The sequence below is a fragment of the Hemiscyllium ocellatum genome, chromosome 18 (assembly GCF_020745735.1).
Source record: "Hemiscyllium ocellatum isolate sHemOce1 chromosome 18, sHemOce1.pat.X.cur, whole genome shotgun sequence".
Classification (NCBI taxonomy): Eukaryota; Metazoa; Chordata; class Chondrichthyes; order Orectolobiformes; family Hemiscylliidae; genus Hemiscyllium; species Hemiscyllium ocellatum.
Window position 1 is genome coordinate 32,585,873 of NC_083418.1, and position 16,232 is coordinate 32,602,104.

At 40.0% G+C, this 16,232-nt stretch overlaps 1 protein-coding gene across 1 annotated transcript in view; it reads left to right on the forward strand.

Annotated features, from left to right (window-relative positions):
• The window catches only part of myrf (myelin regulatory factor), a 200,792-nt gene extending 185,230 nt beyond the window's left edge, over nucleotides 1–15,562 (forward strand). Inside the window, 8 exon segments of the mRNA XM_060838633.1 lie at nucleotides 549–649; nucleotides 4,376–4,561; nucleotides 4,681–4,959; nucleotides 5,816–5,903; nucleotides 7,473–7,547; nucleotides 11,881–11,983; nucleotides 13,107–13,181; nucleotides 15,306–15,562. Of these exon segments, the coding sequence (XP_060694616.1) occupies nucleotides 549–649; nucleotides 4,376–4,561; nucleotides 4,681–4,959; nucleotides 5,816–5,903; nucleotides 7,473–7,547; nucleotides 11,881–11,983; nucleotides 13,107–13,181; nucleotides 15,306–15,395 (997 nt within the window). The 3' untranslated portion in view covers nucleotides 15,396–15,562.
• The last annotated feature ends 670 nt before the right edge of the window (nucleotides 15,563–16,232 follow it).

Consider the following 16,232-nt stretch of genomic DNA (forward strand, 5'->3'; position numbering starts at 1 on the left):
ACATGTACTCATAAACAAAAATCACCAAAACTGACTTTATTGCTGATTTTCCCCTTGAATCAAGTTGCATCTTACTGTGTGCTATTTTTACACAAGTCACCAAATTTCAACTTTATATCTGAAGTACTTAATATTCAAATGCAAGTGATTCTTTCAGTTCTTCCCCAAGAAATAAAAGCCAATCTGTGGGGAGACTTCCTCTTCAGAATTTGTCTTAAATACATGACCAAACTGTCTCACCTGGTGCCATCTAACTTATCTCAGAATCAACACGCTACCTCTGCCCTGGAGAATAATGTCTCTCCAATATTTTAAAGTGACCTTCTTACAAATCTGAAATTGGTCTATGAATGAAATTATGGGCTTCACCACAGGAGAAATGGAACTGAGGGGAGAAAACAATCCAAGAAAATCTTGGCTCCCAGTTGACTCCCATTTCCATAGGAACTTTTCAATAATAATAGGTGAGTGTACCTATTATTCATGAAATTACCTAACCATCCACAATTAATATGCATGTTGTATGATTGCTTTTTTTTAATATGCAGATCACCTGCTGATGTTAATCCACGTACAACCTCGAAAGAAATCCATTGGCCAACAACGCCTCTCAGTGCGCAGGACACGGTGGTAACTCACCGGCTGCCTGGTATGTTATTCTCACCATCCTTTACTCTTGGAGGCTGAAATTGGGTTTGGACAATAGGAGACCATGCAGCCAAAATTCTGAATGCATATTCTTCAACTTTGGCATTGTCAAGCCTCCTGTTTGGTAAAATAATCACATGGGAAACTATGCCTGTGGTTTCCAAGTCCATGCATAATGCTTCCTGATATAAGTCTGCATTCAGAATATGAGCTATTGGCTACCTGGAACTTGGCCACTTTAAAACTCTTGGCTGTACTGCATCACTGAGTATATTAGGTTTGCTGTACCATGTACCTGATAGTTACACCAAGGTGACGATGATTTTCTGCTGTAATCATGTACACGTTATGCTGAAAAAAAGATATAATTTAATTTTGAAATAAAGCCAATTATGCATAGCTTTAATTTCTAGAAATGATTTTGAACATAATTACTTAATTTGTTTGCCATTAAACTTCTCTACTAAACCACCAAATGCTAAATCGCCCGTCCCTATCTGTATTATAAACTGTTACTAATAATTAGACAATAAAAACAAATTATTTCCTAGTTGTTGATGTCATGTTTAACTCTAAAATGAGCATCCATCCCTTATATTCACTCCATCTTTAAGATTACCCATTTCAAGCTCAGTGACATTTCCTGACTAGGTCTCAGTTTCAGCTTGTCTGCTGTTGAAACCTTTGTGACCTCAAGACCTGATTATTCCAATATAGTGCCAGCCATTTTATTATCAGACAAGTCAGATCCCAGACTGAATTTTCACTTGATAGATCGTAATTTGTTTGTTTTTGTTAAACAATTGGACTTGTACTGTATCACAAGTACCATAATGCCGCAGATCTGATTTTATCAATAAAACAAGTTTATTACACAAAAGAAATGAAGATGAAATAGAATAAACCAAGCTATTTACAATAACACAATTTGAAAAAATTCAAAACATGTATAACAATGCTATATTCCACCTATCCCAAAAGCATCCCTTTACAGTACTGATATACCAGAGAGAATTCCTTTCTCTATCATATACATAGATTTGAGTTAATTATTGCTTTTAATTCCTCATCTTCAGAGTTTGATAGTCTTCTAACTGAAAGCAAGCTAATACTTTTCAATGTTTACTCTGCTCATAAAACTCTTCCAATTTGAACAAATTCCCATTACACTTCATGAATCTCTTTCTGATATTGGTATTTTTAAAAAACCTCCCGAAATGCTGGCAAGTTAATCATTAAACCCGCTCAGACACACAAACCAAAACATACATATCACGAGTTCAAAATCCAAAGTCTAAAATATATGATATTAAAAATATTTAAATCATACCTTACCTTGCCATATCTTCCCACATTCTATCTCTATAAGTGTAAAGTCTTGAAACCTCTGCTGAACACTAAGTGCAGTTCAATCATCTGCCGCTGTGCTCACTGACCTATAATGGCTCCTGGTCAAGAAATTCTTGATTTAAAATTTCTCCTCCTTGCTTTCAAGCACTCCATGTTTTCACTCCTCCCCGAGTCTGTAGACTCTTCCAGATCCACGTACCCTCCCAGATATCTGTGCTCATCTAATTCCAAGCTCTTGAGCATCCTGTATTTAATCACTCTGCCATCTGTAAGCATGCCTTCAGTTGCCTAGCCATAAACGCTGAACCTTCCAACTAAAACATCACCATTTCTTAACTTCTCCTTTTTGCCCTCCTTTAAGACCCTCCTTAAAACCAATTCTTTGATCAAAGCTTTTGCCCATCTGCCCTAATATCACTTTGTGTGGCTCAGCATCCAACCTTGGTTCTTGTGAAGCATGTTTTATTGTGTTATGGGTGCTATGTAAATTCAATTTGTTGTTGTAAAATACACAGCTTGACATCAGTGCTATTTAAAGATTTGATCCTGTTGGTATTATTTAATTAAAGATTTATCTGGGGCACATCGGTTTTCAGGGTGCAGTTCTCCTCTAGATCCCTAGTTGGGTCTCACAGTGGTTTGTTATGCCTCTGTTGGCCAGTCCATCCTTACAGGTTTGGTTTCAGTCTCTCTGCTTCTCCTACTCTGTCTCTATTCCTCCCTTCATTTCCTATCAACACTTTCCCACCAGATTTTATTTCACTCGTCCCCAAACCCAATTCTTGTTCCAATCTTAGCTGTGTCTTCTCACTGCTTTCTCAGCTGTATTAGATTTTGAAGGCATTTGATTTAAAATGCAGTCAGCACTTCCAAAATGCTTGCTGATTAGGAACAAGCATTTGCTTGTGCTTCTTTAGTTGAAGAGGAGACTGCACAGAGGGTAGGATGTGAGACAAAGTGACGTTAACAAAAAGGAGAGAAAAGAGGAACAGAGGAGAATAAAGCACAATAGAAGACCAGGATATAGAGGCTTCGGGAGACTGGACTTCTCCTTCTCACTGCCTACCCTCGAGGTGATCAAATCTGTGATGAGGAAAGTGCATGCAAAAGCAAAGGGGGAGGAGGAAAATGATATTGGGAATCAGCAGGATATTCAAAGGGCAAGGGATATACAAAGTCATAGGAGAAAAGAGGTCACAGGATGGCAAGGGGTAATGGATAGACAAAGGAGGTGGAGTTCGAGCAATAAAGTTATTAATCTTTTCCAAAACATCGTGCTTAATTCGCTTTAGTCTGGCTGCTGCCTTTTTGACAGTGTAAGTGTTACAAATCTTTGTGGGACTTTAACATTACCCATCGGCACCAATCAGTTTCTAAATGTGTGATGTTGATACCCAGCTCCACCTTCCTATTACTTCCTTTCCCAATGGCAATTAGCTGCGTCAGGCTGCGAGTCAGAAAATAGTCTAGATCAATGTGAGACCACTGTTTTTGGATCCCTACTGTAAAATCCCGTCTGTCTCTCACTCCTTTCAGTCATTTGCTTGAGCTGAAATAGTCCTTGTAAAGCTGTCCTTGGTGTGAAAGCTTAAGAGAATTTGAAGGGATATATATGATGGGGATGAGGTGGGGCTGAGAGCTGCGAGGCTGCAATGATCGTTACTGGAATTTAGAGATTGAAGCCCTCAGCATGACCCTTCCCACCATTCTACACCAATCACTTCATTCCCATCATTCCACACCAATCACTTCTCGACACTGAAAAGAGAGTTTGAAGCTGGAGAGAGAGAAACAAGAAGAAGTGATTCTGGGATTCATTTCCTTGAACAACCTCAACCATTAGAGTGAAACATATATGAAAATAGCAACCCCAACTGTTTACTCCATTTTGCATAACAATCAATCCATGGTCTCTGAGTGCAGTGGTTCACTTAGAATAAATCAGTGTCCTGATTTTCTGCTGTGTTGGTGGAACAGTGATCAAGATGATGCAGGAAGGCAGCAGACAAATTATACATTCACTCCAAAATCTGCATTGAATTCAAATTCATTTAACCCTTGTAGAAGCACTGATGTAGATGTAAGAGCTGACATAAAGACATCCATGGAGTGTACAGATGGGTAGTAGAATTACCTTTTATCTTGAGGTTCAGGAGCTGACACTTAAGCTACAAGGCTGTACTGTAAAAGGAGGGTGTGAATCATTTTTGTTTACTTTGTATGAATTGAAATGAATTTGACCTTACAATTCTCTTTCCTGAAGTACTCTAGTGTGAAATGCTTTATTTCTGCCAGTTGGAATTATATGACTAGAGTTTTAATCATTGATAAACTGCCTCACTTTTTTATGTTACAAATATTTTCTTTCTATTTGCAGTTGATATACCTTCTCCTGCTTCTCCTGTGTCCCACTCCCCTCGACCACTTAGTCTCTGCTACACCCTTCTATGTGAAGTACTGTGCTGCCCTGTTAACTCTACATATCCACCTGCTAGTAGCATCCTGCCAGTGACTACCAACCCATTGACCCCTTCATCAACCAGCACTAACCATTCCACCGCTGGTAAGTGCAGATGCCTTTCCCTCCTCAAGAATAGCACATCCTTTTCTTATATGTGATGCACAATTTAAAGAAAATGAAAACACCAGTGTTCTTTTATAAAATATTCTTGGTGATTCCAGATCAAGCTGGCATATCCTTCACCAGCAATATCAAAGCCAAGTCTTCAATAAATGAGAATGCGAACAGCTACAACAGCAGGCAGACATCTTCCAGGGATGTGGTTAGCACCTCCAGATCCAGCTCTAACAGTTACAGTCCCCCACCACAGATCACCAACATCCATGGCAAATCAAAGTTCCCTCCTCGTTATGCCAGTACACAAAACAAACTGCCCAGTTTGCCAGCAAGAAGACAAAGAAGCACTGAACAAATGGACACTACCAACAACAACCCAGACTGTGAGTTATATACACACTGATGTCATGCATGCTCAGCTATTTCTGAGATACCCGACTATGACGTCCATTAGCGCAGAAAGTATATGTTGCAGGGAAATAAATAACTGTTCAGCATGTAGTTTGATTCAATGTAGCTTTCTGCAGTTTTGATTCAGTTCAGCACGAGTATGGGCTACAATTCAAAATGGCTTCAAATCAGGACTAATTGGCACAAAACTGCAATCGCAGAGAGAGAGAGAGGTCAGGATGGTTGCCATGGAAAATGGGAAAATGTCACATTGATGTAGGAGGATGAAACTGAGACTGAGATGCATTGTTTGGATAGGGCAGAAAGAGCAACAATTGGGCTGCAGTTGATAATGACACTGGGTACCTGAAATGAGGATGTGTTTCATTTAGAGCACATGCCTCTTCTGCTGCTGATGACGTGGTGAGGTGGAACTGAGTGACAAGAGTGGCTTTAATTGATTTGATGATCTTTGCAGGGGTCAGGAGATGAGGAGAATAGAGTCTGAAATAGGATAGTTTGTACATGTGTAAAAGAAACAGTTCTGAGCCTTCTTAGCAATGTGACAGTAGATAGTTGGAGGGGTAGTTTGAAAAGATCAAAAGTAAGTTAAGGGACCAAGTTTATATTTAATTAATTATTATTTTATTCTTTTCATATTTAATTTATTGAGGAAATATTAAACACAAACAACACTATACACACAACCTAAACATCCAACATACATTAGAGTACCAAAGACATACACATAACATTTGCGGTGCTGCATGTACTGATATTTTAAAATTATACACAGAGGCAATGTTTCTTTGTGGGAACTTTGTAACTATCCCATTTCTCCTCCCAAAGGGAAGAACACCACCTTGACTTCTATCCAGATCATTGAGGATGGTCTGGAGATCTCAGAGCAGTACTGTCTGAGCCAAGGATCCTGCAGGTAAGGAATATTAGCAGCATAGGATGCTTGCTGTGTTAACTGTAGTACTGCCAGTGTTAAAGCAGGACAATACTGTGAAGAGAACTATGTTCTCAGTCAGGATACTAGACCGGACTGTTCACAGTTTGGGGAATCAGATCCATATATTGAGAAGAGGACAAGAGAAACAATTTGAGCTGAAGTACAAGACTTATATTTGCACAAAACAAAAATGATGGAAATCACAGCAGGTCAGGCAGCATCCCTGGAGAGAGAGCAAGCTAACATTTCGAGTCTGGATGACTCTTCATCAGAGCTGATGTGAAGTGATGAAGAGTCATCTAGACTCAAAACACTAGCTTACTCTCTCTCCATGGATGCTGCCTGACCCTCCATGATCTCCAGCATTTTTGTTTTTAGTACAGATTCCAGCATCTGCAATAATTTGCTCCGATATATACACAATCTGTATGCAGCATGTCTGATGAAATATATAACGGACGCAGGAGGACTGGCGTGACATATTCAATTGGTGTCCTATATGCAGGATGAGTTCTCAGTCAGGCTACAAGAGAAGTATTTGATAGATAAACATTTACTTCATCAGTCAAATGTGCACAGTGACAGTGTGAACTTGCTTAAGATGCCTTTTATGCACAGACTGCATATGTATATTAAATCAGATTCACTAACTGGACTTGGATGGTGCATTGACTATTGTACCTACTCCAGCTGCAAAATAGCAGCCCTAGGTATGTCATATATTGGTGTTTCTATATTTATATTTATCAGGGGATGTGAACTAGATCAATACTACTCTATATACACTTAGTTAATGAAGAATGCTGAATGAATTTCCATATTAATTTGCAGATTGAATGAATTAGTACAATACAGCAATATTTAAGTTAAACAAATAACTGTGGATGCTGGAGATCTGAAACAAACCAAAACAAAAATTGCTGGAGAAACTCAGCAGACCAGGAGAGGGAAATGGAGTTAATGTTTCAAGTCCTCTGAAGGAGGGTCACAGAAGATTCAAAATGTTAACAATATTCAAGCTAGGACAATAGATAATTTAATATGAATGTTCTGTGCCTTTTTAAAATAATTCTATCAGTGTCAAGATGTCTGTGCTGTGGCATTATTAAAATATCTGTTTTTTTTAAAGAAAATGTGCACTAACCAGAGACCAGAAGCAAGTTATAGCTTTATCTCAGAAATTAATTGGTGAAATGTTTTGAAAGATTAAGCTCAGGTCAATTTTACTAATGCATTGAAGCCAGTACCTGTAATGGGTAAAGATTGAGAAGATTAATTTGAGCCCAAAATAGCATATAAGTAAGAAAAGGAACCAAAAATCATTGCTCCAGAAATTTGCACCTAGGTTTGGAAATGAGGCAAAGTAGAAATGCATTTGTGTAATCCATTGGTTTCTCTAGTGGTTATAGTATTATTAATCTTATAATTATATATTTTATGAAATGTTTATAGACAAGTGACAAAACTGTGATTGTAAGAGAGGAGTAGCATTGCCTGCAGCTGCCATCATCTGTTTGAACACTAACTGATTTCTGCTCCTTTCTATAGCTCAGGGAATTATACATACTCAATTCCAGTCAGCAAGACCACACCCATAGATATCACCATCACTCTTCAAATGAAGTAAGTGAGTTGCTTTCTTGAAAGTAGAGTTTCTGTTAATATATTTCTTGAGCTCACTTTAAAGTTGAACAAAATTCTTTAGCTTAATTTTCAGGGAAAATGCATTGCTCCTTACCTATCAGTGATATTTCAACAAAATGATTAATCTTAACATAAGCCAAAATAGTATCAATTCTTAAGGTATTTAACAGAATTACACAGCAAGGTATCCATTGATTTGATTTGATTTATTATTGTCACATGTACCGAGATGTAGTGAGAAGTGTTGTTTTGCATGCTCTACAGCGATTGTACCATACAAATTGCACCAGGATAACAAAACATAGTGCAGAATGCAGTGTGCAGGGAGACAGATCAATATTAATATTTGAGAGGTCTGTACAAAAGTCTGATAACTGCAGAGAAAGAGCTGTTCTTGAATCTGGTCGTATGTGCATTCAAATGTTTATATCTTCTGCCTGATGGAAGAGATTGGAAGAGAGTACAACTGGGGTGGGAGGAGGTCTTTGATTATGCTGGTTGCTTTCCTGAGGCAGCAGTAAGTATAGATAGAGCCAATGGATGGAAGGCTGGTTTTTGTGATGGACTGGGCTGGAATGACTCTCTGTAATTTCTTGTGGTCTTGGGAAGATCAGTTGCCATACCAAGCTGTAATGCATCCACATAGAATGCTTTCTATGGTGCATCTATAAATATTGGCAAGTGACATGACAAGATGGACATCCTGCTCCTTTCCATAAGTTGTGCACATTGATAAACCAGTGGGGATTGCTGATTAACTATCAGGCGATGATTATGTTTTCCCTTTCCCAACTCAGGGGTGTTAACATCAATTGAAATCCCCTGCTGATTCCCTGGCTGTGATGAGCCACTCAATAGTTGCCTGGTATTTATCCTGAAGTGCTGAAAAGACCAGGCAAGGGATTTGTGCACTACTGACATTCAATACATGGCTACCATTGGACACTGGGGAAGAATTACAGGATTTGAAATAGACCGATGAAACATCCATTTGCAAAAACATGACTAAACAGATAGATAAATAAGGACCAAACAGGCTTCTCTCCATTGATATGATTTAATCAATCCTTGTATGTTTGAGGTTTTCCAAAAATTACTTGAGGTTTGGTTATTTGTAATGAAGAAACAAGCAAGGTATTAATGTTATATTCTGTTTAATTGTGGTCAGTAATCAAATCATCTAGTAGGATCTGGCAGGAATACCTGAAACCAAATGGAATTGAGGAACAGACGATGGGTACATGTTAACTCGGGGATAATTGGATGAGAACCTGAAATGTATGTGGAACTGGGTGTGGGGGAAACAAGTAATGTTGAGGATTTTGTGATGTGTGAGCTGAGATAAAACTATAAAAGTTTTACGCCCTGGTGTCTATCAGACACTAGAAACACATCCTGTAAACCTTTGTATGTGACTATATATCTGCTGTCAATTGAGATTTGCCATATGGCTGAAGACCAAATGTAAGGTCATGGGTTTATGGTTTATTGATTTAAGTCTTGCAATTAAAGTTAAATTGAATGCTTCAGATCTTAGATCATCAGGACCATTTTAAAGATTACCTCTACAATAGCGTAGTTCACAAGGGTAAAATCATGCCTGAGCAATCTCTTTGACTGTTTTGCAAAAAGTGACAATTTAAGTGTTCTAAAGTAAACAGATCGAAAAATTTTCTATTGACTTCCAAAAGGATTTTAGAAGGATTTACACATGAAAATCTGAATTAAATTCAAAATGTGGGGGTTAGGATAAACCGTGAGAATTGACCAGAAATCATCTAAAAGAACGCAATTGAGTCATGAGGAGAAATATGTCAGAGTAAAGTAATTTCCATTGGGGAAGACTCATCATATTAAGTGGGTGAGGTATTTAAGTGGTCAGTAGCAGCCCTTACACAGGATCAGGGACCCCTGGGCATGGAAATTTCAGAAAGCAAACATGGCAATGTTTGAAAAATTGAAATTTTAAAACTGAGAAGCTGCTTACCCAATTGTCAATGTCTCAGTGAGCTCAGGATGATTGGAGAATGGAACTTTGGTGTGTGTTTGGACACAATTTTAGATGAGCTTAAGTTTATAAGGGTGATAACTTGGGGGGGGCGCGCAAACATGGTTGCATTTGAATAGTCAAAATAATGGCTAAGAATTTCACCAGGAATAACTGATCTGTGGCAGTAGTAGAGTCTGAGGTGGAATTAGTGATGGTGTGCATATATGGTCTGTAGCTCATCTCCAGGTCAACATTGAAATCAGTCTCATTCATCTTCAGACAATTGCCAATGAGGAGGTTTAAACTGAGAGGTAGTGAATGGAGTTTGTGGCACAAACCAAAGACAATGCCATACGGTCAATAACTCCTCATTTGGCTCAGTGTCAAATTTGACTGATGATGCTCATGTGGGACTTGGGGGCACTTTGCGACTTAATGATGCTATATATACACACAATTGTTTTGAGGGTGTTGTCAATGGGCATCATTGCCCTCAGTCCTCTTTTGCATCCAAATATGGATTTCCTCATCATAGCCACTGAACATGATTGGGAGACATGAATGTAGAAATCCCACTGCTGCTTTGGTGGACATGAGCTATCTCAGCACAAACCATGAATTGAATATTCTGGCTGGTATGCTTTCTGACATTTTCAGTCATAAGCAATTAGGAGAGCTAATTAGGAACTTTTTGAAAAGTAACATCCACCCTGATCTTCCAAAGATCCCAGTGTGCTCACCTTGAATCCACTGTGTTGCTCTTACTCCTCTTGAGTGAGAAGTTATCACACAGGCTGTCAATGTACAGTTGTCAATCAGCAAATATGTCAATGTACACTCCATACAGTGGAAGTGAAGGATCTAAGTAGCTATGAGGTTTTTGCTAACTTGTTTTGTTGTGTGTAAATTTTCATTTTCTCTGGGTGGAATGGGGAATGGTGGGAGGGCCAATATGAATAGGCATGTTTCTGCTCATCATGTTGAGAGATGTCGGTGTGAATGTTGTGTTTTTTTGGACTCGTTGTTCATCTCTGTCTGCATTATGGATATTATTGGGCTGGATTTCTCAAATTGTTTTTTACCAGTGAAGAGAGCTGGACATTTGAGAAGAGATTCCATACCTGACTCCTTCAGAAATCTGGAGGTGGACTTCCATTCTGACTTCTGGTATAGCGCAGAGCCATTGGAGAAAGAGAAACCACACTCCATTTTCACAGCCTGACAGCCATTTTGACAGCTGCTATCAATAACAAGTCCATAAGGGTAACTGTGAGATTAGGCTGCTGGGAGAGCAAGGGATGCCAGATGGGAAGGGGGTTGAATGCCAGGTAAGTATGGTCCATCTGGGTAGGGATAAGGTGCCAGGGATTAGGATACCAGATGGATTGGGTGTAATGTCAAATAAAGAGCATGCTAGCCGGATATGGTGACAGCTGATGAGGGTTAAGCTGCCAGAATTAGAATCTCTGATGGGTAGCTCGTAGGGAGCCAGTTAAAGTAAGTGCCCATTGGGAAGGGTGCTGGGATACCAAGTGAGCAGGGTGCAAGGTGACAGGCAGAACGGGTAAGTGATGCAGTGTTCAGGTTAGGTGTGCAGGAGAAATTGGTTCTGGTGGGTGGGAATGGGGCGGAGAGGGTGGTTTTGGGTTTAGAGGGTTTCAGATCCAGCAGCAGGGGTTCCAGGTTGGATCCAGTGAAAGGGTTTCTGGTGCGAGCAAAGTGAGGTCGGGTCTGGAGCAGGTGAAGCCAGTTTGTGTCCGTGGAGCTGTCAGGTCACAGTCTGGGGGAGGTGTGGTTAAGGATGTGTGAGTTAAGTATGGATCTGTTGAATAGTTACTCAGAGATTAGACTCTGTACTTTCTTTGAGTGACATTTTGCTTAATTTCTTTGGAAATGCTTTGGATTCTCTGATTTTAAATGGAGACCATGAGGGAGTTCCTGGTGCTCAGGAGTCCCCTAGCGGACTCATCAATTTCTCAGGCAGTTCCTTCTGAGACATCTCTGATGGGGATTCTGCAGGGTCTTCAAGCCTAACTCCCATCTGTGCTCCTGAAGCATTCATGTCTTTTCTATACTATGATGTCCAGATTTGGACACAATACTCCAGTTGAAGCCAAGTTAGTGTTTGTAAAGGTTCATCATAGGTTTGCATTCTATGCCACTGTTTATAAGGTTCAGGATGTCAATGATCTTCTGAACCACTTTATCAACCTCCTGAAGCTGCGTGGGTGAAATTCAAGCCCCCAGGCCCCAAAGTGGAGTATACCAAAGTAGCTCACTCCTTCCTGGTGGCCTTACCATTTTACCTTTTTTCTTCTATAGGACCTCAGTGCCTCTGGCCGTTTACCTGTGCAGTGTCAACTACGGCAATTTATGTGGGAGTATCTCAAATACGGACTTGAAAACTGAGACATCAGTCACCCAGGTAGAACCTAAACGCTGCAGTATATATGATATTTTTTAGCTTTTATTTTTCCCATCATTTCAAAACATTGTTCTATTTTTGGCCATCCCAAGATTGTGTGAGTAAACCTTTCTTGAAATGTGATTCTTTATTCAGTTGTTGGGACTGGCATATCTTCGAAGTGGCATTTGTGTCTTTATTCTTAAGGAATTCCAATACCAAAGTTTTTCTTCGTTCCGTTTTCGTGACATTCCGCTGAAGAACTTAATGGACATTCATTCCCTGGAGGAATCTCGCCTAGATTCCTGATTTAAGATCCATTTCTTCACAGATTCCACATCAAGAACTTGAATGATTCCTCCTCCATTAGGTAATGATCAAAGAGCCTGGCTGAACTCCATTCCCTTCAGATAGCCCACACAGGAAGCTGTCTGAGCTTCATCTCCTTGAGGTATCCATCCCAGAATGCTGGCTGAAGTGCCATAACCTTGAATTATTCACTGATGAAGCTAGCGGTGCCATCTAGAGTTGAGCTCTCCCAAGTGTTGCACCATCTTCAGGCATTCCCGCTCCAAGAGTCTTCCTGAATGGTTTTGCTTTGAAGTGTCTCATCTAAGTCCCTAACGCATCAAGAGTTACATTTCTGAAGTTGAGCTGAGTTCCATTTCCTCCACTTGTCCTACATGGAGCCACTGAACCCCAGTCATAAACTTGCTGAAAGAATGCCTGTGCCAAGTTATTTACAATCATCAGCCATTTGTTATGGTCATGAATAACAATACATTTTGGATAAATTATCCAAGTTAAATTTATAAAATTGTTTGAGCTTTTGTTAGCATTTCAACACACAAAAATGCAGATTACTTTGCTCTTGCCAGTTTTTAAGCACAAATGTTGCTGAACCTGTTGAGTTTCTCCAGCAATTTCTGGTTTCATTTTGGTAGATGACATTATCTCATGGAAATAAATGACCCTATCAATAACAGGAGAATGATGCCAAAGTTTGGTTAGTGAATGCTTTCATAAAGAAGTCAACAATTCTGAATAAATAACTGATGCTAAAGAAAGGCAGAAGAATGCGGTATGAAATCCTCTTGGGGTTGACACTGTGTACTTACATTCCACTGTCCTCTTGCTACCGCAGGGAACAACACACAAGTGGCCATTGGTGGTTGCTCCATACTTTGATATCACCTATCACTTCCGAGTGGCTGATCCAGTGAGTATCAAGTGAATCTCTAACATGCAAGCAATCTGAAGGCCATTTTGCAATCTGTCATTCCTTTTCCCACATGTTTCTTCTCAATACATTTTCACCATTTTCAATCTGAAATCATTGAGCTTTCCCATGTTTAGTGCACTCTATAGCATGGTTTCTGTTTCTGTGAAGACTGGACGTCATGGGCAAGTGGATTCAAGGGCCTGTTTCCATGCTGTAAATATTTATGATTCTAGAACCAGATTGTTGATGGCATGCAAGATCTTTTCTTTGCCTAGCCCATCCAAACGATAATTGAAAACAATTTCCAGTGCATTATTTCTCTCTACATCCTCATTGGGTTGCATTGAGACTCATTGGACTATCCCTGACTTGTATCTCATTGGATTGGATATTACATATACAAATAATGCCAGAAAATGCAGCATGATGATACCAACATTCTGTCGTCTGTATGTTTAGTGACGTGCCAGAGAGTCAGTTAGTGGATGTCAGACAGGAAGGATAGCACAGACCCATTGCACAAACCTTTCGCCTTGTTCCGTCCTAACCTTGCAGTTCTAGGAACGCACATGGATGCCAAACCATTTTAAAATCATTCATTAGCAATCCGTAAAGCTAGTCAACGATCCAATCGTCTGCAATTTTTCATTGCCCACTATATTTTTTGGGCATGGCTAAAGATAAAGGGTCAGTAGAAAAGACCAATCACTGGGAACATAATTAAATGTATTAGCAGGAAGGTGGCAACATCTGAATGAGTTTTAACAACATGCTTTATTGTTTGGCACATTCAATGAATGGTAAAGACCAATTCTGGGAGTAGAGGGACTTTGCAAGTCTAGCTGTGACTGCAACATTACCCCGCTGCCACATCGCAGCCGGTACTACCGTATCAATTTGCTCCTTTTTGCAAATCTGTTGCTCGGAACACACAGGTGTGATTCATATTCCACTGTGAATGTGGCTGCAACAAAAATTCAAGACTATGAAACATTTATATTAACTCAATGTCAGAAGAGCTGACTATATTATAGCATCGAAAAACAGACATGAGAAACATGAAACCTGATAATAACTGCAACGTTGTAAAGGAGCAAGGGGAAGGGTTTGTGCAAAGGAAGGAGTGAAGCCTCCTTCATGTCAGAACAGCTACTAACTGGCCACCTGAACATGCAGACTGTAAGGGCGGGTGGACCCTTCACTTCCAATCCATCTTCCCCACTCAACCAGAAGCTTAAAATTCAGTCCATTGTTTCTCAGTGGAACTCTTTACCTCATTCAGCTCTTCACTTCCCCTACAGTCAAAAGACATCTAAACCTCAATTGGAATTTCAATTAAATTGGAGTCGTTTTATTGCTACATCCAGGTTTATCATAATCTTGGTGGTTGCAAGGAAATTGATATGATGGAAAAGATTGAAAGGAATTCTTTGTGGCTAGATTACAACTACTCCAACAATGCATTTGTCCCTTGTGCCATTAAACTTTCACAATTCCAAGAATAAAAGCCTCTGGTCAACTTGTGTAAACAATTGGCCAGCTTCAGGCATGTTAGAAAGTAACAATACCAGATCATTTCACCTTTCCCTGACTGGGTTTTATCTTTCTTTTAACACAAACCCTGGCAGAATGACTCCAGGAAAAGAGTCCAAATTGCACAGGAAATTCATTCATCTTCTACTTGCTCTTTACAAGGTCAGCCAGAGTGTTGGGGTGGGCAAGGAAATCCTTCCACAGTTTCCTCCTGCTGTCAGGTGGAAAATATTGACATCGAGAATGGTACAAGTGGGTCCAGCAAGGAAACAGATGAGATGCTGCCAAATACAGTCAAATTATTTTTAAAACTTTACATATGGGGCTAAAGATGACACAGAATGGGATGCCCGATTTTGGCATTTCTGAAAGCACGAATCTGGCATTATCCAAGTCATACTCTTAAAGGCTTGGCTACCCGCTGGCTCACCATTGATGATCTCAAGCTTTGATAGTCTGGACTAGATTCCAAATTGCTGTTTCCCTACACAACACACACTTTGTACATGGCACAATCTCAGCTGTATTGCATGCATGTTACTGTGACTGTATAATGTGGAACAGACTACAACAATCTCTCCTTCACAGCAGAGCCAGGCTACATGCAACAGTGAGAGCATTTCCACAGGAGAGATCTTCACACAATACAGCTTTCACTTCTACAGAGTCTGCAATTGAACAGGAAAGGGCTCCCAAGTGAGACAGACCACTCACTCTCCTCTTGAAGAGATACAATGTCAGCGAGGAATCTTTTCTGGCCCCAGACAACAAAGTTATTCAGAATGACCAAAGGAGATGTTGGTGTGATTGGGAAGTTCTGTATGTCTCACACCCACAACCCTGCACTTACCACTTCGCCATCCTGCTGGGACAGGAGCTTTTACACTTTGCTGGGTGGGGGGGGGGGGGGGGGGGGGGGATGAAATATTCTATGCAGTGCAGGTTATTGTAAAAGACACAGTTTAGTGAAAAGATCGTCAAAGAAAATGATTTTGTGCTGCTTGTTGGTTCAGACCAAATGGTTCTTAGAGCTTCTATAAGAAGTACACAATTTGAAATTGCATCCTGAAAGCCAAATTTGCCCAGCTATGCACTAAATAGGAGAGACTGTGTGGAGGTTGTGTAACTAGCAGATATCCCTGTCCAATAATCACACAGAATTAAGTAATTCCACACGCTGGTGTTAAAAAATAATTTGAACTGATCTCTGGTGCCTTACATATTTGCGCTGCCCTGAATAAGGAAGAAGCATTAGCTAAAAGTTGCTGTTCCAGCACCTGGCCCCTCCCAGCTCCATCTCCTCACCGCTACAAACTCTATCTGTGGCCAGAATTCAAATGAGCTGCACTGACCTCCACTGTAAAATTGCTTATTAGCATTCACCATCCAAGCGATGGTCACTTGACTGAGGTACTAAAGAATATTGGACCTACGGATTCACTGTCCAGAAGAATCCATATTCCAGAAAGACAAGGATAACTGGAAAGCTGACAAAATGAATGATAAGTGTGTATT